Source organism: Barbus barbus (assembly GCF_936440315.1).
Source record: "Barbus barbus genome assembly, chromosome: 27".
In the NCBI taxonomy this organism is placed as follows: domain Eukaryota; kingdom Metazoa; phylum Chordata; class Actinopteri; order Cypriniformes; family Cyprinidae; genus Barbus; species Barbus barbus.
Window position 1 is genome coordinate 5,874,120 of NC_136755.1, and position 27,200 is coordinate 5,901,319.

A 27,200-nucleotide genomic window follows, 5' to 3' on the forward strand; every position below is an offset into this window, starting at 1 on the left:
AGGGGGCTACATCTGATTTTTTTCACACACACTTCCACATACAGATTTAATTGATTTCTTTCATAAATTGCAGTGACTGCTCTAAAATATGAAACACCAATGTTTCAGAAGTTTATAACATGCTTATCCAATAACTCTTATATTTCCTATATTGGTTTATGTATATGCTTTATTTTTTAAGATTAACTCTTTTTTTTTCTAAGGCATTGTTCGATTCCAGTGTTTCCTGTGATAGCTATGCAAAGATTTGATTTCAAAAATAGTATCATAGCTATTAAACTATTTCTTGTTATGATTTTAAATCTATATTTAACCTCAGCCTGATTTTAAAGTAAGTCTGATTTTGTGGTGGCTGTGCTTCAAAGGGGACATGGGATGCCCATTTTACACAAGGTGATATGATTAATTAGGGTCTTCTTGAAATGTTCTTAGTGGTCGTGTAAAACAACACCCTTATTACCTTGCTCCGTTCACAGTGACTCGTTTCGGTGCATATCTCTTTATATGCTAATGAGCACTGCTCACTCCGCCCCTCTCTTCTGTGGAAGTGATCCATCCTTGAGTTTTAACTTTTTAACAAAACCTGCCTTGAATTGTCCCTCAGGCCATCCGAGATGTAGATGGGTTTATTTCTTCATCTGAAAAGATTTGGAGAAATGGTTCCTCTGCAGTGAATGGGTGCCGTCAGAATGAGAGTTCAAACAGCTGATAAAAACATCACAATAATCCACAAGTAATCCACACCACTCCAGTCCATCAATTAATGTCTTGTGAAATGAAAAGTTGCATGTTTGTAGGAAGCAAATCCATCTTTAACATATTTTTACTTAAAACTAAATAAAAATAAGTACTCTATCCATACTATTGCTTAAAATTTTGTCTCGTCTGAATTGGGAGAGAAATCTGCACAGATCAAACACCATTTACAAGCCATAACAGTCCAAAACAGTTCTAAACACATATGTTTGTTGATTTTGATGTGAGAGAACTACAGTGGATGGACTTTTTCACTGGAGGATTATGGACTCATATTTTAGCTGGAAGCAATGGTTTGCAGCTACAATTGTCTTGATGGATTTGCTCTACAAACACAGTTTTTCACTTCACAAGATGTTAATTGAGTGGTGTGGATTACTTGTGGATTATTGTGTTTTTATCAGCTGTTTGGACTCATTCTGACGGCACCCATTCACTGCAGAGGATCCACAAGTGATGTAGTGCCACATTTCTCCAAATCGGTTCCCATGAAGAAACAAACTCATCTATATATATTCAGCAAATCTTGGGTAAGCAATCCCATTAATTGTAGTGTGAAAAACCATTCAAAATCTTGATAAAAATGCATTTATTTACATAAATGAAGTGCCCTTTTACATTATTTCTTTTGGAAGACAATGATATTCAAACATTACCAGTTCAAAATAGTGCTGATCAAATGAATGAACCAGGCTTTAAGACTGCGTAGTTATTTCAAAAATAATGACAAAACTGAGACACAGAAGGGAAACGCCTCTGCTGTTTATGTGAAGATATACATGTTCCGATCTCCAAAAGGTCATGAAATCTTTTGCATTTGAAACAAATGCAACTTTTATCAAATTTATTTCACATTAAAACATGGGTGCAACATGTAAAACATGCAACTGAAATGTGTCAGAGCTACACTTGCTGTGAATTTTCTGATAATCGGTACTGTTAAACATTACAGTATTTATACATATTTCTTGCTTTGCTCTATTAAACATACAAAAAAACTTGAAATGGCACAGTCTCATAAAAATAGCTTTCTTTCTGCATCAGAAAAAAAAGTCAGTAAGAAGCTGAATCATATCTACCAAGCTAACATTAACAATAATATTAATGGCACCATAATACAAACATTGACAGTATTGGACACTTTTCACAGATCGGTAGCTCTGCAGAGTCTTAAACTCCACAGAAAAGTCCCAAATTCATATTTTTGATGCAAGCAAATGTATCTTAGCATTATAATTCCAATGGACGCTTGCTTTTGTTGAATATACATACTGTATGCGCAGTATTTTGATGTGATGATGAGATCATGTATTTCATTTCACTCCACTCCAGTGAAATCCTTTGGAAGAAACTGTTGAAATTTCAGGCAGGAATTTGATGGTGGTCTCCAAAATCAAGTGAAATGTGAAATGCAAAAGTCTTTCCATCCACATGTGGACATGTTTGGGATGCACTGAAACTCCTATTGACCATTAAAAATCATACTTGAGGTCTATTAAAAATGAGGTATGCCAGCTCTAGCTGATGTCATTTCAATTTTTGGACAGATGATGTTGAATCTGACCAGGCTGGAGTCCAAGTAACAGTCTTTTAGCTTAAACATACTGAATGTTAGAAAGGCGTATTCATATTTCCGTTAATGTGATTTTGTATGCATCTGCGTAGGTCTCGATATTTAGGATAAATGTGTCCTCGTTAGAGTAGTGCTCGATGATATTGTCGTCCATGTTCACCAGGATCCTGCAACGGAGAGAAAATCACAACATGCTTATTAGCTGTCATCTGAATCGGACATGTCTTCTCCTGATGTAGATTGCTTTTTAGTTTTTTTTCAAGAAATCACTTACCCTTTCTTGCTCTTCTTGTAAATCTTGGCCATTCTGTCAATAGGAACACCGTACTTCTCTGAAATCTGTCGATATAAAAGAAATCATATATCAGTCATCACATTGGCAATGATTTGATTGTGCTTACAATTAATCTAAAAATCTTTTGAAATTGGTTCAGTATTCCCTTAGATTTCATTACTTTGGTGCTATTCATTTGAAATCCATTTAGATTTTATTTTTAATCTTTTTTTTTTTTTTTTTTTAAGTAATCTGAACTTTAATTTTCAAATCAATGCACTGTTTCATTTTACACCTCTATTAATCAGCACAATGCGTCAGTAATTTAGAGTAGCGTGCCTCCTTTAGCGACGGATACTCACCGCATCCATGAGTCCTCTGAGAGTGGGCGTCCGCAGCATCAGAGCGTCAAACACCTCATCCGACTCCTTCCTCACATACAGGAGCACTGTAAAAACATAACCTCTGCTTAGCAATCTCTAATCAAGTAACTAAATTTAATTAGGTCATGGTTCGTTTAAACTTGATTCCACATTCTATTCAAATTCTATGAAGTCTTTAGAATGTAATCAGCAGGAATTCAGTGCTGCTGCACATGAAAATAAAACAGTAAAAAAGTACAATCACCCGAAACAGCTATGGAAAAAATGAAGAGAATTCAAATTTTTTCTGGATTTACTAGATATGGGTTTGAGTAAAATGTTCATATTTGTTTTATTCTGTAAAAGTTTGATAACATTTCTTCCAAATTTCAAATAAAAATATTGGAGCTTTTTCTTTTCTTTCTTTTTTTAATTTATATATATATATATATATATATATATATATGTCTTGAAACTGTTCTTATTTTTTCAGTTCTGTGTAATAGAGCAGAAAATATCATAATAATCTCAACTATTTTACCTTTTGGCGAACTGGTGGCTAATTCATATCTCATTTGTGCATTATATTCATGTTTACTTTTTTGTAAAAATGTGAAACACTCTTCTGCTGTAGATGTGTGTGTGTGTGTGTGTGTGTGTGTGTGTGTGTGTGTGTGTATAAGTGTGCCCTGCTCTGACCTCTCTTCTGTGTCTCCTCTCTGAGCTGTTTATGGGGCGGTGGACAGAAGTCATCCTCAGACGGCCGAAACATCCTCTTCACCAGCACACTCCTACCACAAACACAAAAACATCATGTCTCTCTCAACTGACCAATCACATGATCAGATTCCTCTCAGCAGCCCAGCTAAACCTGAATGCAGTTAAATGATCTAATCATTATTACAGAAAACAGCAAAAATTGTGTACTTTAAGTATACGTTTACACAACAAAAATGACAATATCTTTTTTACAAATTCACATTTTCATAGTTCACAGATGATAACTGTATCATATTTTAACAAGTGCACTTTAAAAACCCGTATACAAAAGTTAGCATTTTCTAGTCCCCAAAACAGCATTGTCATGTAAATGAACGGCCAAAGTGCATAAAAAGTTCTGTTTTTAGCTGAAAACGTTATTAATTGACCCTCTTAAATACAATTTCAAAAAATTTAAGAGAGTATAGAAATATCAAAATACACAATTTTTCCTTTTCGAATGCAATAGTGTGTTATTGATAATTTTTTAATGTGTAGAATATTATTTGTATACAACGTATTTTTATATACAGTTAAAACATAGATTTGTGTGATAAAATTACTTTTTAAGTGAATGTGTATTAGACTTTAACTGTAAATAATATACCTAAAACAGACAATGAAATCATTCATTATAAGTATAATTACCACACTGTAGAAAACTGTAAGTTTTCAACTTAAAATAATTTGTTACCCCGCTGACGAAGGTAATACCACTACAATTTTACAACAAATCTTTTTTTTAATCAGACATTAGTGTTGATCGTCACTTTTATTAATACATTTTCTTGAGGATCCCTGTTGCATCAGTGCTAGTAGTTAATTATGAGGTGATGTTCGTTTAGTTATAAGATTATCTTATTCTGTTTTACAGCATAAACACTAAGAGAAAGATCAAACTCACCCTTCGCGTTCAATTTCCTCTGTATTAAATGCAAACACCTGTGAAGAGTTGTGTAGAAAGGTTAGTAGTTTTATTTCCTGTGAACATTCATAATCAAGCATCTCTAACATTCAGAACAAGCCTAAAAATAGACACTCCAGATATCACTCCTAATAAACAAATATCACCAAGATACACACACACGAGGAAGGCAAGCGTGACCTTTCCTGTCGGGTTCTGAAAGGTCAGTCGCTCTCTAATAAGTTTCAGTCTCGTTAGACAGACAATGGACCTCTAAGGACTTCATGACAGTTCATTAATGAGCCTCTACAGCCTTTTTGAGATTTGAGGAAGCAAACGCTATGTGACCGCAATTACAGCCTTCTGCAAAATGGCAAAACACAAAAGAGCTTGGTCATTGAGTGTGTTTTCAGACTTGTACCTGGCCTGCCCTCTGTAAATTCCCAAAGTGCACATCCGGGATGAAGAGAACCGGCTGGGCATCCAAATCGGTCATCATTTTAAAGAAGGTGGCGTCGCATTTTTTCGGTACAGAAACCGCCCCCACGCCTCCATCCTTTCCTGATGAGAAGATGTCAGTTGGACATGTAAGAATAACTGTTATTGATGATAATAAAGGTGACTCATACTGGTTTCTGTCCAATCAAATGCTACCCAATACCACCTGCCACTAGCAATTAGCACATCATGATTCAAGGCTGTGAGATGCTTGGGTTCTTTTTAAGATTATTTTTATGAATTTGAGATACTTTCAGTGCTTCGGACCTTTTGTCTTCTTGCGGTTCTGTTTCCTCTCCTCATCTCTGATCTTCCTCTCTGCTCCCTGAGCCGCACAAACACAGGATAACAGAGAAATTAGATATTAGAAACACTAGCATTTCTGTGAGGACTGTGAAAATGAACAATAATGAACAACCACAAGGTGGCGCTACAGTCACTGAGATGGACCAGAAACACGCCATAAAAGATGTCTAAATAATGACCCACTAGGTAACAGCTCTTCACTGCTTAATAGTGATAATGCATATAAAGTGCTGCAGGGATGATGCATTTTTTTAGGCCAACACCCAGAAACATTTTATCATTAAAGCATTTTATCATCCTGTGTCAATGGGATTTTGAATGTGATTTAAGGTCTGGGGGAAAGTTTTATTATACAACATGAAATACATCAGTAATACCCCTTGTAATTTATTTTTTTTAAAGCTATTACTTGTCTTGAAAAAGGTGGTTGATAACAAGTGTCTAAATGTGACTGCAGAGGTTGTCGGGACATTAAATATCACCACACTGAACAGATAAACTCATCGGATCACTATAGTCGCTTTCACAGACTAACTGTGTTTATAATTTATCACACTCTTGCAAACCATTCTGACTTTCAGGTAAATCATTTTTTAAATAACGACTGAAGTTTTTGGAATTCTGGCACTTATATATTTATGTATTATATAGGCTTTGGAATTCATAAAAGCTCATAAAAGCTCTATTCATAAAAGCTTTATTTGTGAAGATTATCATGCCAAACAAAACATGTAAGAATCATAAACTGTTGTTGGTCACAGAGCTTATTTTCTGCAATAATCCACAAGCCAACAAAAAAATACTTTGGGATTTTTGTCGAGGGAACCAGGGTTATACGAATATCCAGGTTAGCCTTAAAAAATATGCGATCATCGAAGATCTCTATCACTGCGGTCTTAAAGGGACAATTCACCCAAAAATGAAAATTTGCTGTTAATTTACACAGTAAAGACGTTTGCACACCAGACTCGTAAATGCCCTCAGAGTCTATAGATTACAGGTAATAATGTTAATGCTCAGTTTCTTGCACAGACCGATTGTTTACCTTCACAAGATCTCAATATATCATCAGGAACCATGAGTATTAGTTTTTTGTTGCGTGTATGTTCATTTTTGCCTCTCAAAGTGATGGTAGCCATTGACTTTTTATGATTTTTTGGGTTTTATGAGTCACCAAGGACCAGTTTCAGCTAAAGATATTTACTGTTCTACTGTAGAAAAAAAGTCACCTACATCTTGAATGGCCTGAGGGTGAGTAAATTAACAGCAAATTTGTATTTTTGGGTGAACTATTCCTTTAATTATTCCATTTAAATCTCCACGACTGCTTCCACAGATACACCATCTCTGCATCCGAAATCGCACACTTCCCTATATAGCATGCGAAAAACAGTATGTGAGGCGAGTAGTATGTCCAAATTCATAGTATTCGAAAAATAGTAGGCGAAAAGTGACCTACTTCTCCTGTCCGGATTCTGAAGTGCACATTCGATGTGTACTTTATTATCCCATGAGGCCACGGGAGAGGATTTAAGAGCGACAGTGAAGCGATGCAACTGACGTAGGTGGGTCATGTGACAGTAACAACATGCCGGATGTAGTATGTCCGAATTTACTCATACTACCCATATTCATAATATATAGAACATACTTTTTAACAGTCGCAACGTAAATTCAGGTTCAAATGTAGTACCTACACAGTACGCGATTTCGGACACACCGCATACTGTACGCATAGGTTCAAATGTTAAAGGTCAAGGTTCACCTTATCACAGAAGACCTTGATCTGACAGTAGGCTCTGTGCAGGGGTTTGTTGCTGCGGTTGTTGTAGCTGTAGGTATCGATCTGTATCATCAGAGGAAGACCCTTCACCCCCTTCTGAGAGGAGAAGTCTGTGCTCAGACAGTTCGCTGTGATGAAGATCTACCAATCAGAGAACAAGACAAAAACAGCTCCACGTGAAGATTCATGTTAAGAAAACAAGCATGTTATAGTGGTGTCTGTCAGTGCAAAACTCTTTGCCACTGGGGTGCTGTGAGAGATTGTTATGATATATGTGACCCTGGAGCACAAAACCAGTCTTAAGTAGCACGGGTATATTTGTAGCAACACATTGTATGGGTCAAAATTATCGACTTTTCTTTTATGTCAAAAATCATTAGGATAATAAGTAAAGATCATGTTCCATGAAGATATTTCCTAAACTCAAAACTTAATTTTTGATTAGTAATATGCATTGCGAAGAACTTAATTTGGACAACTTTAAAGGTGATTTTCTCAATATTTCGATTTTTTTGCAACCTCAGATTCCAGATTTTCAAATAGTTGTATCTCGGCCAAATATTATCCGATCCTAACAAACCATACATCAATGGAAAGCTTATTTATTTTGCTTTCTGATGATGTATAAATCTCAATTTCAAAAAAATGACGCTTATAACTGGATTTGTGCTCCAGGTTCACATATAATATATCTAGATGCACATGTAACAGACTGTTGCATAAGAACTGCCATATTCATATTTTCTAACAGCTGTTTGGCCTACACAGTCCTGACCGTTGAAAGTGCACCTTGTTTTCACCCACCATCCACCTACACACGCAAAACAGATGCCTGCCTCGACACTTCTATCTGTACTACTGACTGCTACAGAAAGCACTTAGACTGCACACTAACAACTACGCAGTTTCATCTGCACAGAATACTAAATGTTCCCGTTAAAAGGAAATAGTTTTATATTAATGTAAGACCAAGTTTTAATCTTAAATGTCATCTTTTATTTTCAATTCCAAAACAGTTTTCAGCCTCTGACTCCTCAAAGGTTTGGAAACAGAGTCTTGCTCACTAAATATTTATGTGGTTAGTTATTAACAGTTTCTTATGATCAACCATTACCAATGCCAGAGGCCATCGTTAGGTGAAGCATGCAAGAAAACTCAATTGGAGCACTTTATTTGAATTATACACTCACAAGGAAAACCTTTCTTTCCTAAGATGCCACCAGAGAACCCTCTAAGTAGCAATGACTAATCATGAAAAGCATGACTGAATTTTTTGTCCAAAACATTTAACACTGATTTGGGTTTGTCTTTGGTCAGTCCGATTATTTATTTATTGATTTTTTGTTTTATTTAATACTTATATTTAGCAAGAATGCATTAAATTGATTAATAGTCACAGTAAATGCATAACATAACAGATTTCTAAGTCAAATAATACTGTAAATTTAATTTTCTATTCATCAAAGAATACTGAAAAAAATATGGTTTACACAAAAATATGAAGTAGAACAACTGTTTTCAACATAATAATAAAATATAATAATAAAAATGTTTCTTGAGCAGCAGATCAGCATATTAGACTGATTTCTGAAGGATCATGTGACACTGAAGATTGGAGTAATGATGCTGAAAATACATCTTTGATCACAGAAATAAATCACATTTTAAAATGTATTCAAATAGAAAACACTTTTTTGAAATTGTAATAATATTTCACAATATTCCTGTGTTTTTGATTAAATAAATGCAGCCTCAGACAGCATAAAGAGTCTTTCAAAAGCATAAAAAATATTGCTGAAAATTTCAAACGATAGTGTACACACATTGTAGGCTCAAAGCCAAAATGATTTGTACAGCTGTGGACTTCTCGTAAAATAAACTGAGCCCTTCAACACTGCAACAAGGACGTAATTTCCACCTCACAGATCAATGGCTCATGGAGACTCAGTTTATGGCTTCCCTCACTCCAGCCTGATGAGAAGAGCTTTGAAGGGACTTGTAATAAAAGTCAAGAGTATTTTAGGTCGGGGAGTCACGTGATGTGCTCATGGACCTAGTCGCACTTGAGTAGAGCTCCGTATGTTTGGCCTCTTTCTGCTGATTGTTTTATTCATTGGTGGTGCTTTACCTGATGGCATGCAGTCGTAAACAGCAGGAGTTGTCTCCATCGGCTTCTCCGAATAAGAAGAAATCCAAGCCACCGACCGCGAGCGATATGATGGACAAGATGGCGAACACTGTTACACACTTTGAGGACATTCTAAGAACCGAGTTGACGGCGATGAGGAACGAGTTCGCTTCTCACATGTCAGTTGTTCAGTCGCTATACTCTAAACTGGATCTTCTTACAGGGGAGATGAGAGAACAAAAGAAAGTTGTTGCAGATCACGATAGACGAGTAGCCGTGCTCGAGCAGCAGGTTGTAGACTTACAGGATCGCAATAGGCGCAGCAATCTGCGTCTGAACCTAAAATGCTACACTCCCCAGAAGAAGCAAGAGATTTTCTCAGATCCCATTCATCCACCAACTCTCAGTGAGCTCCAGCTGGACATGTGCGGTCTAATCGGAGAAGAGATGCTCTAAATGGTTAGGTGACTGTGTCTTTCACTGTTCACTTTAATGCTCACTTCTTAATTCACAGTTCTGATTATGATATTTTATTTGTTTTAGTTGTATTCTGTATCTCTCTTTTCTTTCTATCTTTTCTTTATTTTTTTCTTTCTTTATTTTATTTTATTTTATTTGTATATTTTTTTAAATAGAAATACTACCTAGTCAATATGTGACTATGGGCCAAATGTTGGTGCTTCAGTAATGTGCAGGTTTTTGTTGACGCCATGGACCATATTAAGGGGTGCTGGCAGATCAAGGTTTGTTCTTGGTTTGATCTGCCATAGTTCACGGGGGGGGGGGGGGGTTTAATGGTAGACTCAACTGGTTTTATTTTCAAACTTGTATTTTGTGTTATTATGCAGTAATTCTGTTTGATATCTATGACTGACCTTAATATTCTGAGCTGTAATATTAATGGGCTAAATGGCCCTCACAAACGTACAGGTTTCATGGATTTTTTGCGAGAAAGATTGATATAGTGTTAGTTCAAGAATCCCATTTGAAAGAGCAGGATATACACAGGTGTAATAATAAGTTTTATGAAGTGGTATCTCACTCATCTTCGGATACTAAAACCAAGGGTGTCCTAATATTGATGCGGAGAACTTTAAATATGACTATTTTAGAGAAAGGTTGTGATACAGATGGTAGAATAACACATAAAAACAATAGTGGAGAATAGGAATATTGTATTTCTCTCAGTTTATGCCCCTTGTACTCCTAACCCTACTTTTTTCTCTGTTTTGTCAACCTATCTCTTGAAGTTTTCAGATTTTGAAATTGTATTGGGTGCAGATATGAATTCTATAATGTCGTATATCCTAGATAGATCTGGACCAAAGGAATCACACTCTCAAGCTTTGTGTTCTGACAATCTTCAGCAATGTGTAACCTCATCCTCGTTGGTGGACAGTTGGCGTTTATTAAACCCTTCTGCTAAGTCTTTCACTTTCTTTTCTGATACTCATAAATCCTATTCGCGAATTGACTATATTTTCATTTCTTCTACTTTATCTTCAGCTGTTCGTGATGCTGATATCTGTTCCTTATCTTTATTGGATCATGATGGAAATTTGTGCAGATTATCTTTGATCCCTCAGCCATCTCGTGCCACTAGATGGCGATTTAACCCTAAATTGTTACAGGATGAAAACTTTTGCAGTCAATTCAGAAATAATAACCTTTTATCAGGCAGTACTCCATTTCATTGTCCGCAATGGATTCATAATAAAGTAAACACTCTGGGAGATATCTATGATGATAGTGGTTTAAAATCCTTCCAGAATCTTAAAACTCAATATAATCTGCCAGGCACCTCCTTTTTTATGTATTTGCATATTAGATCGGCCCTACAGGCGTATGGGGTGCCTTTTATAACTCTCAACTGCCTGTTCGCCCTTTGCGCAAACTAATCCTTCCTTCTGAGGAATCTCCCTCCTCTGCTTCAGTCAGCTATCTCTTTCTTCTTGAGCATTCATACACACCTTTATCTATTACAACTGTTTGGGCTAAGGATCTTAATGAGGATGTGCATGTTTTATTTGCTGATCAGGTATGGGGTATGTTTACATTGTCTTCTAAAAACCCTAATCACCAAATGATTCATTGGAAATTGCTGAATAGGGTTTACTTGACTCCAATGAAACGTTTTTATATGAATCTGTCGTCTTCTCCTAAAGTGTAATCTCTGTTCCCAAGAAGATTTAGGCACGTTTTTGAATTTTTTTGGTGGAGTGCCCCTCTCTCTCACCTTTTTGGACCTGCTATATTTGTTGGGTACAGAGATATGTTTGACTCCGCGCCATTTTTTCATGAATGACTTTTGGGACTTCACCTTGTCCGTCCAACAAAGATCTTTACTGTTAGCTGCTCTCACAGCAGCAAAACAAATTCTGGTCAACCGTTGGAATCCTCCTCACACAATGGACAGACGAACCTGGAATTTGTTGGACATTATCTCAATGGAACTCTCTGCTTCTCGTATACATGGATCCAGGGGTGGACTGGGGCCAAAAAGTGGCCCTGGACTTTTTGGAACAGAAGCGGCCCACCAAACCCGATCCGCAACACACTACACCATAAATGAGTGGCATATTCTTGACATTATAATTTGTATTTTCTGGTGTATATGACAAATTTTTACAAGGGACAGTTTAATGTCACTGCAGTTAAATACCAATATTATCAGTCCATATGACATGATGCTCCGGTATTATACAAACCCGATTCCAAAAAAGTTGGGACACTGTACAAATTACGAATAAAAAGGAATGCAATAATTTACAAATCTCATAAACTTATATTTTATTCACAATAGAATATAGATAACATATCAAATGTTGAAAGTGAGACATTTTGAAATGTCATGCCAAATATTGGCTCATTTTGGATTTCATGAGAGCTACACATTCCAAAAAAGTTGGGACAGGTAGCAATAAGAGGCCGGAAAAGTTAAATGTACATATAAGGAACAGCTGGAGGACCAATTTGCAACTTATTAGGTCAATTGGCAACATGATTGGGTATAAAAAGAGCCTCTCAGAGTGGCAGTGTCTCTCAGACGTCAAGATGGCAAGAGGATCACCAATTCCCCCAATGCTGCGGCGAAAAATAGTGGAGCAATATCAGAAAGGAGTTTCTCAGAGAAAAATTGCAAAGAGTTTGAAGTTATCATCATCTACAGTGCATAATATCATTCAAAGATTCAGAGAATCTGGAACAATCTCTGTGCGTAAGGGACAAGACCGGAAAACCATACTGGATGCCCGTGATCTTCGGGCCCTTAGACGGCACTGCATCACATACAGGAATGCTACTGTAATGGGAATCACAACATGGGCTCAGGAATACTTCCAGAAAACATTGTCGGTGAACACAATCCACCGTGCCATTCGCCGTTGCCGGCTAAAACTCTATAGGTCAAAAAAGAAGCCATATCTAAACATGATCCAGAAGCGCAGGCATTTTCTCTGGGCCAAGGCTCATTTAAAATGGACTGTGGCAAAGTGGAAAACTGTTCTGTGGTCAGACGAATCAAAATTTGAAGTTCTTTTTGGAAAATTGGGACGCCATGTCATCTGAACTAAAGAGGACAAGGACAACCCAAGTTGTTATCAGCGCTCAGTTCAGAAGCCTGCATCTCTGATGGTATGGGGTTGCATGAGTGCGTGTGGCATGGGCAGCTTACACATCTGGAAAGGCACCGTCAATGCTGAAAGGTATATCCAAGTTCTAGAACAACATATGCTCCCATCCAGACGTTGTCTCTTTCAGGGAAGACCTTGCATTTTCCAACATGACAATGCCAGACCACATACTGCATCAATTACAGCATCATGGCTGCGTAGAAGAAGGATCCGGGTACTGAAATGGCCAGCCTGCAGTCCAGCTCTTTCACCCATAGAAAACATTTGGCGCATCATAAAGAGGAAGATGCGACAAAGAAGACCTAAGACAGTTGAGCAACTAGAAGCCTGTATTAGACAAGAATAGGACAACATTCCTATTCCTAAACTTGAGCAACTTGTCTCCTCAGTCCCCAAAGGTTTGCAGACTGTTATAAAAAGAAGAGGGGATGCCACACAGTGGTAAACATGGCCTTGTCCCAACTTTTTTGAGATGTGTTGATGCCATGAAATTTAAAATAAACTTATTTGTCCCTTAAAATTATACATTTTCTCAGTTTAAACATTTGATATGTAATCTATGTTGTATTCTGAATAAAATATTGAAATTTGAAACTTCCACATCATTGCATTCTGTTTTATTCACAATTTGTACAGTGTCCCAACTTTTTTGGAATCGGGTTTGTATATATCCTGCCTTCTGCACTTTGATTGGCTGTTTCAAACATTTTGACATTGACGAGCGCTTTTGAGCCGCTGCACTGAGCCGGAGCACTCTATATTAATTTGAATATTTGAATGAAGTGGGCCGCGCGGGCCATTCGTCTGGGCCGATGGAAGGATATATGTACATTTACTAATAATTCATGTTTTATATATATTACGCAAAGAGCCGGCCCACATTGTACAACGGCCCACCGGGAAAACTCCCGGTGCTCCAGATGGCCAGTCTGCCCCTGCATGGATCTTACGTGAAAACGTTTCATTCATGGCATTCAGCTTTTAATATTGTGTCTTCTTTTCTAAAATCTTTGTAAAAAATATTTTATTATTATTTGTTTATCTATTAATATTAATTAATGTTTATTATTATTATTTATTTTATTTTATTTATTTATTTATTTTTTGAGTCTACCAAGGGGTGGGATGAGTTGGGGTGGGTTTTAAATTTGTACAGCTACTTTTTGTTTTGTACTACTGTTCCACAAAATAAAACTTAATAAACAGTTGTTAACAAAAAGAGTATGTTATGTCAGAGTATGAGATGCTTATCAGATCAAACCGAGAACATTTCACACCCCAAAGCATGCTTTTACATGAGCTTGGACTCAAAAAATATCCTTCCAAGGGCGGCTTCATTGAGATATTACATAGTCCACATTAATAGGTTTTACCAGAGTGAGTTGACCTGATAAAAAGCAAATGTTTGCGCAGAGAGCTTTAGTTGAATATACTCCAGAGGCGAGTGTTTGAACTAAGCTGTATTGCAACAGAAGAGCCACAATAGGAGGGCAGGACTCTACCTGTGAGGCTGGGAGGATCTGGACTCGGGTTTGTGTGCGTTTGGTACACAGACCTAGGCTATTTCCTACTCTTGATAGCATACAGATGAAACCCAAAACCCAGTAGAAAATAGAGGTTTAAATTAATAGACGGGACTGGGGAAGATGCACCAGGGTATTGTGAATCAAGCATCAGGCTATAAAAGACTCTCGGGGCGTGTTCAACAACAGGAGTGTAAAATACACATATCAGATATCGTAACACTCCACCCTGTCTCAATAACATTTTGTGTATCACACACAATGGTGGTGCACCTGAATGAGAGAAAAAATCATAGATGCACTGATGCAGTCGGACTGAAAACTGAACCTTTGGTTGAGTTAAACAATTACACCTGCCACTTCATCATCCACGATAACCATTAATGCAAGCAGGATGTTCATAAACCCAAAACACACACTGGAGGACGTATTGATTGTAAATTTGCAGCACACAGTCTTAGTGCTGGATGACTTACCTTGGCCTCCTCATTCACGTCCCAGGTGAAGGACACGGCATTGTAAGCAATTTCTTCAATATGCCCAATTGTGTTGAAGCTCTCTTTGTAGTCAGCTGTAGAGAGAACAGGAAAAGTCAGTTTTCAAACTTGCTGGAAATAAAACAAAGCAAACCAGGATATGTTGTGTTTTAAACACTAAGAGATACCACAACTGCGTAAACCAGTCTTGACCAGCATGCAATTCACCTACAGACTGATGCTTGCAGCGGTAGAGACATGTACAATTTATATGGTGTATGATTAAATTTTGGGAGTAATGTGTCAGAGAATGGCGACATTAAAACAATGTCTGCCAATGCAAGCGGTTTAAGGACTGATAAGCTGAGTGTACATAAAACAGCACCCTTCCACATTAGATAACTCTTATCTGTTTATGTAAACAAACATTTGCTTTTTTAGTAGCCGCTTGATAGGCCATTTATGACCACTCACACTTTAAGCATGTCTGTGATTCTGCTTAAACGCCTTTACTTTATTTACGTTAAGGACGGGTGATCTCGTAACAGTTTCTGTGGCTGGAGTCTGCCTGTCTCTGTTAGTTTAGCTACGGCTGTTAACTTTACATTCTTGACTGGTACTTTCTAAGTGTCTGTTTTGATGTCCACCAGGCTAAAACTCTGAGTTGCCCCTCACTAAAGAATTTTCTAGTCAATTAATAGTTGTTCATTTAAGCCATGGGCGTAGAATACGTGCTTTTAATAAAACATAAATTCATCACCCACACGTTTTCGGGCAAGTGTGTTCACATAGAGGTTTTTAATGGCCAGTGTGTATAAATTTAGATTTAAATGCAAAGAGACAAGATAGTCTATGCATGACCTGACGTTTTATTCATATCCAGAATGAGGCGATGTGAGCATCGCGGAGCTCTAAACACTCTCATGGCATGTATGTTTCATTCCTACTCGAAGCCGGAGGACGCTCGCGCACACAGGGTCCAAAACAGTCTCACAGAAGTAATAACTTGTGACATGCCAGGAAATCCCTACAAAGGCATACAGCTATCACTATAGCTAAGTTGAATAAAAAGCAGAAAGCAGAAATGTTTTTATGATTGCAACAATATATGGTTTATGTGTGCTTTTGAAGTCATCTCCAGGTAATAAATAAATAAAGTATACTGTATAGAAACCATTCAGATTTCATTAAAATATCTTCATTTGTGTTCTGAGTATAAACAAGGGTTTATAATGACATAAGAGTGAGTAAATGATCACAGAATTTTCTGAATAATTTTGGTTGAACTATTCCTTAAAGTGTTGTGTTAATAGTTTAAATATTTTGCTTATTGATCCAGCGTGTTTGTTGTATTATGGATGTGCCAAAGGTAATAGATGGAGCAAGATGAAAGTTTAAAGTGATGGTAAAGTTAGCTTCCTTTAAATTATATTTAAGGATTGTTGTGACTTTTGATTAGATTTTCTGGCACGTAAAAAAATAATTTAAAAGCATTTTTGTTGTAAATATTGTTGCATGTCAATTATAGTTGATGTAGTTGACAAGAGGTTTTTTTTTTTATAATCCTAGTTTGAGTGGAGTCACACTGCATAACAAATTGTGTTCCTTTTGAATGTATTATTTTGCAGAATGCCAATAAGTAGTTTCTGTAATGATGACAAAAGTGACGTGACATACACAAGTATGGTGACCCATACTCGGAATTTGATGTGAGGAGTGTACAATGTGGCTGAGAATCTGGATGTAAGATTTAAAGTTATACATTTAAATGGTAAAAAAGTGCTTGAGTCGACTTAAAATATTAAAGCAACTGGCTGCTAAGCTTTTTTGAGTTCACTGAACTTCAAGAACTAAGTTGTGTCAACTCATTTTTTTAAAGTTGGACTGGTAGTTCACTCAACTTAAACCAGTAGTTTTATTAAATTGTATATATGAATTGGCACAACTTCATCTACGAAAGTTGTATAAACTCAAAAATGCTTTGCAGCTGTTTAAATTGACTCAACTTTTTATTTTTTACAGTGTAGGGGAGCAGCCCTACTAAAAGTATTAGATTACTTAGAAATAAAATAGCACCCATTTGCACAACTAGCTGCATGATTTAAGATGTCATTCATTGTCGTACAACAGGTAACACACATGCTCATTATAGAACAGGTGTACTCGTCAATTGCATTTTCAATGTTTGAAAGACTGTTGTGACTCTCAAAACAAAATATGTTCAAATCCTTAACCCTAGGTATGAGTGGTAGTTTTTAGTGGTGATTTCCTATGTTAATTAGACTTTCTTTCTTCAGTTCCGAGGTTCTTTGTAATTTAATAAGCTGTCATTACATGGGTATTCATGTCTATGTTAAGTAAACCCAACACCTGTCTTACTTTGGGGTAACATGGGGATTAGGAAGGCCGAAACCCTTCCCAATGGATCTCCTTTGGGTGGTTTACCAAGCACGCCCAACGATGCCCGTAAGCGAGCTCCCCCCGTTAAATAGCCCCATTCAAATCCCAGCTCTAATGACATGGCCCCAAGCCTGAGGAACAATCCCTCCTCAACTGCTATTCAAATCCCAACTGTGCAGGTGTCAGGTTTCAGTCACTGTCTCCTCTACTTGGCTTCCGCATACTGCCGTATACCATGTGCCCAAAGGTCTGTCCACTTCACCAATCTACCATCACTTTCATCGCAAAGCTCTCCTTGAAGTGCATCAACAAAACATTCCCCTATTTTTGCCCCATCTAAGAGAGCAGGGTTTAAGACAAAGATAGCTGCCATCAAGATTCAGATATTCCCTCAGGGTGCTCCCAGGCTGTGAAAGTCTCGGGGCCAAATCTTGACAAAGGGCATAGCAGAGCGTCTGATTACTGGAGATGAGGGGAGGACATGAAGAAACAGGCTCAGGATGACTGTTCTGTCAAGGTGTTACAAGACTGAGAATAAGACATGAATTGTTTGGACTCATAGCTGCCCCACGCCAGGTGGACTCAAACTATTTTTGGGCCTGTATGGGTTTTTTTTTTTTTTTCTCTTTCATTTAACTTGAATCAGAAGCTAGGCTAGTGATCTGAAGGTCACAAGTTCAAATCCCAGGTGGGGTGACTCATGGAGCTGGAGAATAACTGGGATCTCCTAACACCATTGCACCTTACTTAACCCCAAATTGCTCCAACGGAACCAGCATTGTAATAAAGCGTGCAGCTGTGGATAACCCTTTTAAACTGGCTGTCATTGCTGCCACATCCAACCAAGCTGTATTCATGTTACCATAACTCTTCAACCATTTGAACCATAAAAATATTTGTAAAAATTGCTCCTGACAGTATAACATCCGCTTTTTAGCAATATATGGCTTCTTACAGTTATGTCCTGATTTCCCTCAACAAATCGCATGGCAGCTTTTGGGAAGCACGAAAAGGAAGAATTTGAACAAAGAATTACAGAACGCAACAGGATAGAGAGTTTGGAGTGCAAAAAAATCATTAGAAAAACAAACACATGCACATGCTGAAGTATACAACAGAAGAGGTGATTGGGATCATTTTTGATAAAAACGGGAGGAGGAAGCAGGACTTTTCAGATCCTTATTCTTTTCAGATCCTTATCACACACCTCATTCTTAGCACATGAGGAATGCTATACAGTGTGTGTGTGTGTGTGTGTGTGTGTGTGTGTGCATGTTTGTTTATGTGGTTTATGAGGACACAAATTTGTATAATGACATGGGTATGACAGAGGTATTACAATATGAAGGTGGTTTATGAGGACACTGCCTATGTCCCCGTAATTCAAAAGGCTTAAAGAACATACTAAATGGTGTTTTTTTGAAAATCTAAAAATGCACAAAGTCTCCTGTGAGGGCTAAGTTTAGGTGTAGGGTTGGTGTAGGGCAATAGCACACACAGTTTGTTCAGTATAAAAACCATTACGCCTATGGAGAGTCCCCATAAACCACAAAAAACAACATATATGTTTGTGTGTGTGTGTGTGTGTGTGTGTGTGTGTGTGTGTGTGCGCAAAGAAGTCCCTTGAGTAAAAACTGTGAAACCCAGTGTCACAAAGAGACTTATAAGAATATATTTATTATAATTCAGTTTTCACATTTGAAGTGTTAGATTCTTTTGTTAATGTGTTAAATAAAATCCTTTTTTTTTTTTTGTACTCTATTTAAATTCTATTTACAAACTCTCAGCACACAGTAATGCTCAATAACTGTAATTCATTGAAAGCCAATTGTTTTCTGACTCCTTGCACATGAAAATATCATATTATTTTAGAATTTTGCAAAAAATAAAAGTAAAAATGGCCTATTTTAGCTTTGGGTTCTAAAGGAATAAGAAACTATGAACTAATTAATAACTAATTAACACCACAGATTCAATTAGAAAGGAAATCTGTCCAAAAGTCAAAATTACCTCTGTAAAAAGATCTGTGGCCGGTTGCATAAACTACTTAAGACTAGTCTTAAAGGTTAGTTTATAATTTTTTTCTTTAAGACTGCCCTAGTAAAAAAGTAATATATTTAAAATGTTTATTTCATGCTAAGTATAGTTCAAATCTATTGACATATTTACTGACATATCGCTCAAGACTTACTGATATAAAAATTATAATTATAATTTGGAGATCTACTTGTACACAATGCACATTTCTTAATATTAAGCCTAAAATGTGTTTTAATGTCACTATTGATGAGGATTGTATGATCTTTGAATACTATCGGTCTTTAAATGCAAGATGTTTAAAGTGTACCAAAAGTACACTTGCAATAGTTCCACTTTAGCACAATCAAATATACTTCAGTATATCTTTATTTGGACCTCAGCACTACTTCTGTACAATTAAAGTGCATGAAGTACAAAATTAGTTTAAGTATACCAGTTTATTATACCAAAAGTACAACTGCAGGGTATTAAAGGGATAGTTCACCCAAAAATGAAAATTCTGTCATCATTTACTCACCCTCAAGTAGCTCCAAACCTGTATGAATGTCTTTGTTCTGCTGAACACAAAGGAAGATATTCTGAAGAAAGTTTGTAACCAGGCTGTTTTGGGGCACCATTGACTTCCATAGTGGGGAAAAAAATACTATGGAAGTCAATGGTGCCCCAGAACTGCTCTGTTTCCCACATTCTTCAGAATATCTTCCTTTGTGTTCAGCAGAACAAAGACATTCATACAGGTCTGGAACTACTTGAGGGTGAGTAAATGATGACAGAATTTTCATTTTTGGGTGAACTACCCCTTTAAGCACATACATATGTAAATGTATTTGTAGTATACTTAGCATGAAATGAATTCATTTCAAATACATTTTAGTTTATTTAGTTTATTTATTGGTCATAACTGTTTAAAGTCAGTTTGGATAAAAACACAGATTGGTCTAATTTGAATCTGAAAAGTTGGACTAATTACCGCTTGGTAAACTGCTAGTTACTATGTTGACTATGTTTATGAAGCTGGCCCCTGTATCTATCTGTAAAAAACACATCTCAGATTAAACTCTTTCATTAAATTGTGTATAATCTGTGTGTAAAGCCATTTAGCAACCAGGTACCCATTAGCTGAGCAGAGGGAAACCAAGAGGAACCAATCTCCTGAGAGCCCTGAGGGCTTCTGGGATGTAAGGCACTATCAGTCTTCAAATCAGTGGCGGATGCACAATGAACCATTTTAAAGACAAGAAGTACTTTCGACATAGGGCGATTCAGACCAAAGTGTGTTGAGTAGAAGCTTGGTTAATGATTTTTGGAAAAAAAATGATACATAATCTACATAAGTACAAGAACACAAATGCTTTTAGCTGTGCAAACTCTTTTTTGGAAATCTTGCTGCTGATATACTAATAGCTATAGCAACCTGTTCTGTTTAATGCAGGGCTGTCCAATCCTTCACCTGGTGGCCACTGTCCTGCAGAGTTTAGCCCCAATCCTTATTAAACACCCAAACTAGCTAATTAAGGATTAATAGAAACTTCCAGGCAAGTGTGTTAGAGCAGGACTAACTTTCTGCAGACTTCATTTCCAACCCTGCTCTAACAGATCTGCCTGTTATTTTCTAATAGTTCTGATGCAGGATTAGACAGCCCTGGGTTAAATGAACTGGGGTAAGTTGGCAATGCCTGATCCAAGATCAAGCCTAAACTTTGACCTCAGTAATGGAGAGGAAACCTCACCGATGTCCAGAACCCTCTGCTTTGCCGTGTGCTGGCGAGAGTGCCAATACTTCCAGTACTTGAGCTGCTCATCGCGGTTCTTATCTTCACTGAACACAACCATGATGACACTCTGATAGAGGAAATAAGAGAAAGGAGGTTAACAGAGGTTATCACAATGCACTCAATTACTTCATGCCTGTTCCAAACCATCAAGAGCTGACTAGCATTGTTATTTCCATAACAAGAATGGAAGATACAGTCATACATTAGGCCGTGTGTCCACCAAAGCATTTTTAGCCAGCTGAGAACACCAGACACTCATTCTATGATATGGAATATTCACAGAAGTAATGTGGCAGACACACTGTGAAATAAATGTTACAAGCATTATTTTTTTTAGTAGTCTGGGAATCCCATCTGGTACAGACATGAATACTTGGAGACAAGAAATATTAACGTCTCCTCCATTGTTGTTTAGTTGTAGTAATGTGTGACAGTTGCTCAGTATGGAATTAGTCCTGCCCCTCCTCCACTGTGATTGGACGGCTGACTAAAGAGTCACAGTGATGACAGTTTATCCAAAGTTGAACATTCTTCAACACTCTGCACCGAAAAAAAATCCCCAATGCTCAGCATGAAAAAGACACTCAGCGCTCAGTGGCTGGCATTAAAAAAACAAAAAACAATTTTTTTTTTTTTTAAATATGCTAGCTTTGGAACAAAAAAACTTTGGTGGACACATGGCCTTACTGTTCAAAAGTCTGGGATTGCTAAGATTTTTTAATGAAAGTCTCACCAAAGCTGCATTAATTTGATCAAAAATATATTTTAAAAAGTAATTTATTCCTGATATATTTTTTCAGGATTATTTGATGAATAGGAAATTCAAAAGAACAGCATTTATTTTAAATCGAAATCTTTTACATTATATATGTCAGTACTGTCACTTACGATTAATTGAATGTTTTCTTGTCTTGCTGAATAAAATCATGAATTTCTTTAAAAAATCATACTGACACCAAACTTTTAAACTATCATAGTTTTATCTACAAATTCATTTAGAGCTAAAAAAAATCACTTACAATATTTAATAGAAATGAATTAAATATGCCAATTTTTAATCAAAGGTCCCAAATTCAATGACATGACAATGTCAATCCTTCGATTATCCGGTTTGATAGAAGGCAGGCCTACACACTCACCCTTACTTTGCTGATGGGATGTCGGAGGCGTTTATTGGCACTTGTCTCGTTCAGTGTAATAGCATAGAACTGGCCTTTGTTCAGGTAGGTCATAGGCCCTTCACCCTGCTTCTGCCGCAACGACCTGCTGGCCTCGAGTGTGTACTGGAAGGTGTCTCTGTTGAACAGTGTGTTTTTCAGGTACTGTATGTGAGTGCTGATTCATCATAACATACAAGCCTAATGGTGTACACAACCAGTCAAAAGATTTTGAAGATTTTTTTAAAGAATTCTCTTCTACTCATCAAGCCTGCATTTATTTGATCCAAAATACAGCAAAAGGCAGTAATATTGTGAAATATTTTTACTATTTAAAATTATTCTATTTGAATATATTTTAAAATGTGATTTATTCCTGTTCTTTGGTGAATAGAAAGATCCAAAGATCAGCTTTTATCTGAAATAAAAAGCTTTTGTTAACATTATACACTGTACCATTCAAAAGCTTGGAGTCGGTATCATTTTTTTAAACTTTTATTTAGCAAGGATGTTTTAAATTGATCAAAAGTGATGATAAAGACATTTATAATGTTACAAAAGATTTCTATTTCAGATAAATGCTGTTCTTCTGAACTTTCTAATCATCACAGAAACCTGAAAAAATTCAGTTTTCAACATAATAATAATAATAAATATTTTGGAGCGGCAAATCAGAATATTTGAATGATTTCTGAAGGATCGTGTGACTAATTATGCTAAAAATCGCAGGAATAAATTACATTTTAAAATATATTCAAATTGAAAACAGTTATTTTAAATAGTAAAAATATTTATATAGTTATATTTAAATATTTTAAATCGTTTTTGCTGTAGCCTACTTTGGATCAAATAAATGCAGGCTTGGTGAGAAGAGATTTCTTTAAAAAACATAAAAAATCTTACTGTTCAAAAACATTTGACAGGTTGTGTACATTATTTCCATATAACTAACTTGGTTACAACAAACAAACAAACAAACACTTACAACATCTCCGACTGATTAAATATGAAGTCATCAGCTCCAAGCGATGATGGCCGATACTTCTGCATCAAAGAAACAATCAGCCATTGATTAAATCCAAGTTTTATAACAAATGTTTCATAAGCACCAAATATCAATCTGCTCTCACTTCATTGCTGTCTTCCTCATAGGTGCTTTCTGGGCTACTCCGATGGTCATCCTTCCCGTATCCACTGTGAGAAACGGCCGAGGTGTCGAACGAGTGGGCCTGTTCACAGATGACCCGCATCGGTTCCTCTGCTTCTGTCCTGTATTGAACCCCCAAAGCCATGAAAGCAGGAGTGTACACCTCAGCCTTCACCACCGCAGCGTTCCCGCTCTCTCCTGCAGACACGCTGTACTGCTCCCGTTTGGTGTCCTGGTGATCAGTGTTGACCGACAGATTAACAGGCACTGATTTCAGGACCTGGACGCGATTATCCACTGTCTCCGGCTCCATCTGACTGCTGTTTCCCACTGTAGTGTTTCTGAGGCAGTATGAAAGCATAAGCGATGAAAAGCTGAAGTACGTCCATTTATTCAACTCCTTATTCACCATTGCTTTAATCATTTCACTGACCTCTTTTCTGGCTCCTCTGAAACTTCAACCGCTTTACTGATGGGCAAAACTCTCTTATCTCTGGGAACCTGTAGAAGATAATACATCAAAATACAGCAGCACTGATAGTATCGTAGGCACTGTTTCACTCATAATTGCTTGAATGGAGATTTATCACAACATAGGGGTAAATTGAAAAATTCCTGATTGTCTTCCGCCATGTAACTTCCATATTGGATCAGCATAATTTCATCATATCCTTACTGTGCTTGTATGTTTTGGCTAATGGTGTGTAAGCTATAAAGTTGTACCTTGGTTGCACTGGCAATGATATAATTATGTTTTTATTCATTCGTCAAGAAATGGTGGATGAAAAATGATGGAAAGTATAAGTGTAAAAGTAACCATGTGGCATGTTGACATCTCTAAATGCTGCTACATTCATTTTACCCAAAATACCAAAAATAATAATTTCACTGGAACATAAATGCACTGAAAACCGGCTATCATTATCAAAAACCTGCATCTTAATAAAATAAATTATTATAAGGATGAACTGGATGGACTTTTCTGTCTGAACCTCACAAAAAAAACTGATTAATTTAAATATAGTGCAAAAATAAGTTGCAAAAAAAATTAATCATGGCATCGTTTATAAATGAATACGTATATACGTAAGTATATTTTATTTAATCATATTTTCAAAATGTATTCAAATGCATTTCAAAATGTATTCATTCAAATTCAAATTAAAAAGTAGGAACTGTGGAACAAGCTAAATTCAATTGGATTATTGATGAAAAATACACAAACGGTTATTAGAACTATTACTTAATTCTCATTCTTATGCAACTCTGTTATGTGTGACTAACATTTTATAGTTTATATATGTTTGTGTTAAAACTGTAATCCAAATGGATGAAAATTTGTTTAATGGATGCATAAATCTTTTTTGACTATATTGTGCTTCAATGGTTATTTTCAGAGCTTGATACTGTAGGCCCAGTTACTATCCACTTTCATTGTATAGAAAAGAGCAGCTTGAACATTCTGCTGAACATCTCTTTTTGTGTTCCACCGAAGAAAGAAAAGATTTGAACACCATTAAGGTGAATAAATGATGATGTGACATGAAGACATGATTAATGTGAAGACGGTAAGAGACTCAGCTGATGTCCCTGACCTTGTAGTATTCATAGAGGAGCCCCAGGGCAGCAGCACTGTCTTCGTCTCCATTGATGCTCATCATGGCCTTTGTGGCCGCTGTAAGAGGATTCTCCAGGTAAGACCTCCAGGCCTCGTCCTCACTGGTGTAGGCCCGGCGCGGGTGGAAGGACTGCTCATTGGGCACCACTACAACCAGCCTCTTACTGGGACACACACACAGACACAAACTATTATATCAGCACACTAGCAAACAGAAACACAGACATAAATGATCCCGGTGATAAAGCTTCATGTAAAAGCTCTATTTTGCATACTGATGAAAACAAACCTGCACACTGCACCTTTTGTGAGTGTGATGTATAGTGCATTGATGCCAGGCATATCTAACCAACCAAACACTGACAGAAGTCCTTCTGCATTTTACTGCCTGACAGACAACTTCAGCTACAATGCAGTGAGTGACACATGACATGAGGAAGTGCCACTGCTGGCTCTAGTCTCCCTATTTGATATCATATGATATTAAATCTATATCTGGCTGCTTTAATTCTTCAGAATCATGGACAAGATATTCAGCAACATACTGCAGCCTCAAAATGTTTTTTGGCCACACCTAAAAAGAAATATACAATAACATTGTGGCCACAATACAAATGTAATAACACAAGAATTCATAGAACATGTTTATTGAATGGTTATTCTCTATGCTTTTTAAATTCATCTTAAATTTTCATCTGAAAAAATTCTAAGGTTGAACTATGTTTATGTTACAGTTATGTTATTTGTTAACTGGGATTTATGGACATTTGTTTAATGGATCTTGTTTTGTTCATTTAAATATTATTTTATAAATTGTATTTCTTTTAATTGTTTTATTTATTAAGACCATGCCCTCCTCAGAATTGGTTTCAGAAGGTTTCCAGTGAAATTTATAATTCAGCAAATTCATAATCTATTGTTTTTATGACATCTAAAACATAGAATTAAATAATGAAATTGACATGCATCCCTTTGACTTTGATTCTGTTATTTTAATGTGTCTGTTATTGTTCAGTTATAAAGGAAGTTATTTTATTTTTAATTTTTTTAAATCAGGATATGGGATGAGATTAAATAGTGTCCTTAGAAATCATTTTTATTATTTGGAATGCAGTGTAAAACAAGGCAAATCATAAGGTAATTACACTTTTCTGTATAGTGTAGGTGATTCAGTATTTACTTTAGTGTATGGAGCTAAATCATCTGAAACATACCTTTATGTATACATTTTCACAAAGTTTTCTACTTTACCTGCATTCACCCTATTTAATTGGAATAGCACATTAATTAAGTTCCATGTAATTCTTTGACACACGTAATGTCTAAGAGGTGCATTACGACCAACAACCCTTGAGACAGCAGTTCAGTCCATTCACCTGGACTATTTTATAAACAAAAATGTGTTTTAATCACCACAAATATAGGCCTAAATAAACTGGCTGTTGCTATGAAGGACACAATCTATCTGAACACTGCATCGACCAAAAAAAACCTTGCATAAGACACACTGTGTGCATTACAACTAAAACAAAAACGTAATATTAAGTTAAAAAAAAAAACATTAAAGCACAAAAATAAATAAATAAATAAAATCTTTATTGTTTTAGTAAAAACATGCCATGTAGCAAATAAGCCTTTCCTCTGAGGTGTCAATGAATAGGAATCAAGGTGTTTCCTCCGTGAAAAATGGCGTTTTGACCGCAAAAAAAACTTTCCTCATGCGGTGGTATTCATCAATGAAAACAACAATAAACCAGACAAAACCTGTACTATATTACACGCCGTTAACGTAATTAATGCGACTATAAAACCAGGTTTAGAGGACATATTAAACGTTTCTGAAAGCGCAGATGCAGAATGGCCCTCGGTGTCGTTCCGATACTTGTGTCGAGGTGAGAGAAGATCGCAGGCTCTTACCTGTCTGTCTCCTGTGACATATTTCTCTTCCTCCGCGGTTCTTCCTTGTGAAACTGGACTTTCAAGTCGGTGCAGGTAACAGAAGACAGAGCTCGAGTGAGAGATGCCAGAACCCGGGCTACAGGTAAATCGACTTTTCCCTCTCGGCTTATTTCTCAAGGGCTGACGGAGC

The 27,200-nt window shown here is 36.6% G+C and overlaps 1 protein-coding gene across 2 annotated transcripts; it reads right to left on the bottom strand.

Moving 5' to 3' along the window:
- Positions 1-1,332: 1,332 nt before the first annotated feature.
- LOC306847407 (grainyhead-like protein 2 homolog) lies at positions 1,333-27,200 on the bottom strand. Of its 2 annotated transcripts, none has more exons than XM_079381337.1 (16): positions 27,029-27,200; positions 25,089-25,275; positions 23,927-23,994; positions 23,477-23,834; positions 23,332-23,390; positions 22,329-22,485; positions 21,145-21,256; positions 14,975-15,069; positions 7,198-7,356; positions 5,394-5,451; positions 5,050-5,189; positions 4,629-4,666; positions 3,665-3,756; positions 2,966-3,051; positions 2,604-2,668; positions 1,333-2,496 (listed from the first exon to the last, which is right to left on the bottom strand). In XM_079381337.1, the coding sequence occupies exons 1-16, from the start codon at positions 27,046-27,048 to the stop codon at positions 2,382-2,384; spliced, it is 1,809 nt and encodes a 602-aa protein (XP_079237463.1). In that variant the 5' UTR covers positions 27,049-27,200; the 3' UTR covers positions 1,333-2,381. The 2 variants fall into 2 exon arrangements, with proteins under 2 accessions (XP_079237463.1, XP_079237464.1); XM_079381338.1 differs by having other exon boundaries at positions 22,335-22,485; positions 27,029-27,069.

Bases quoted from the DNA above. Each gene is read 5' to 3' on its own strand.
- LOC306847407 (XM_079381337.1), bottom strand. From the start codon at position 27,048: ATGTCACAGGAGACAGACAG. The intron at 5,190-5,393 runs GTCCGAAGCACT...TCTTCTCATCAG, and splicing joins GAACCGCAAGAAGACAAAAG to GAAAGGATGGAGGCGTGGGG. The intron at 2,669-2,965 runs GTGAGTATCCGT...TTATATCGACAG, and splicing joins TCAGAGGACTCATGGATGCG to ATTTCAGAGAAGTACGGTGT.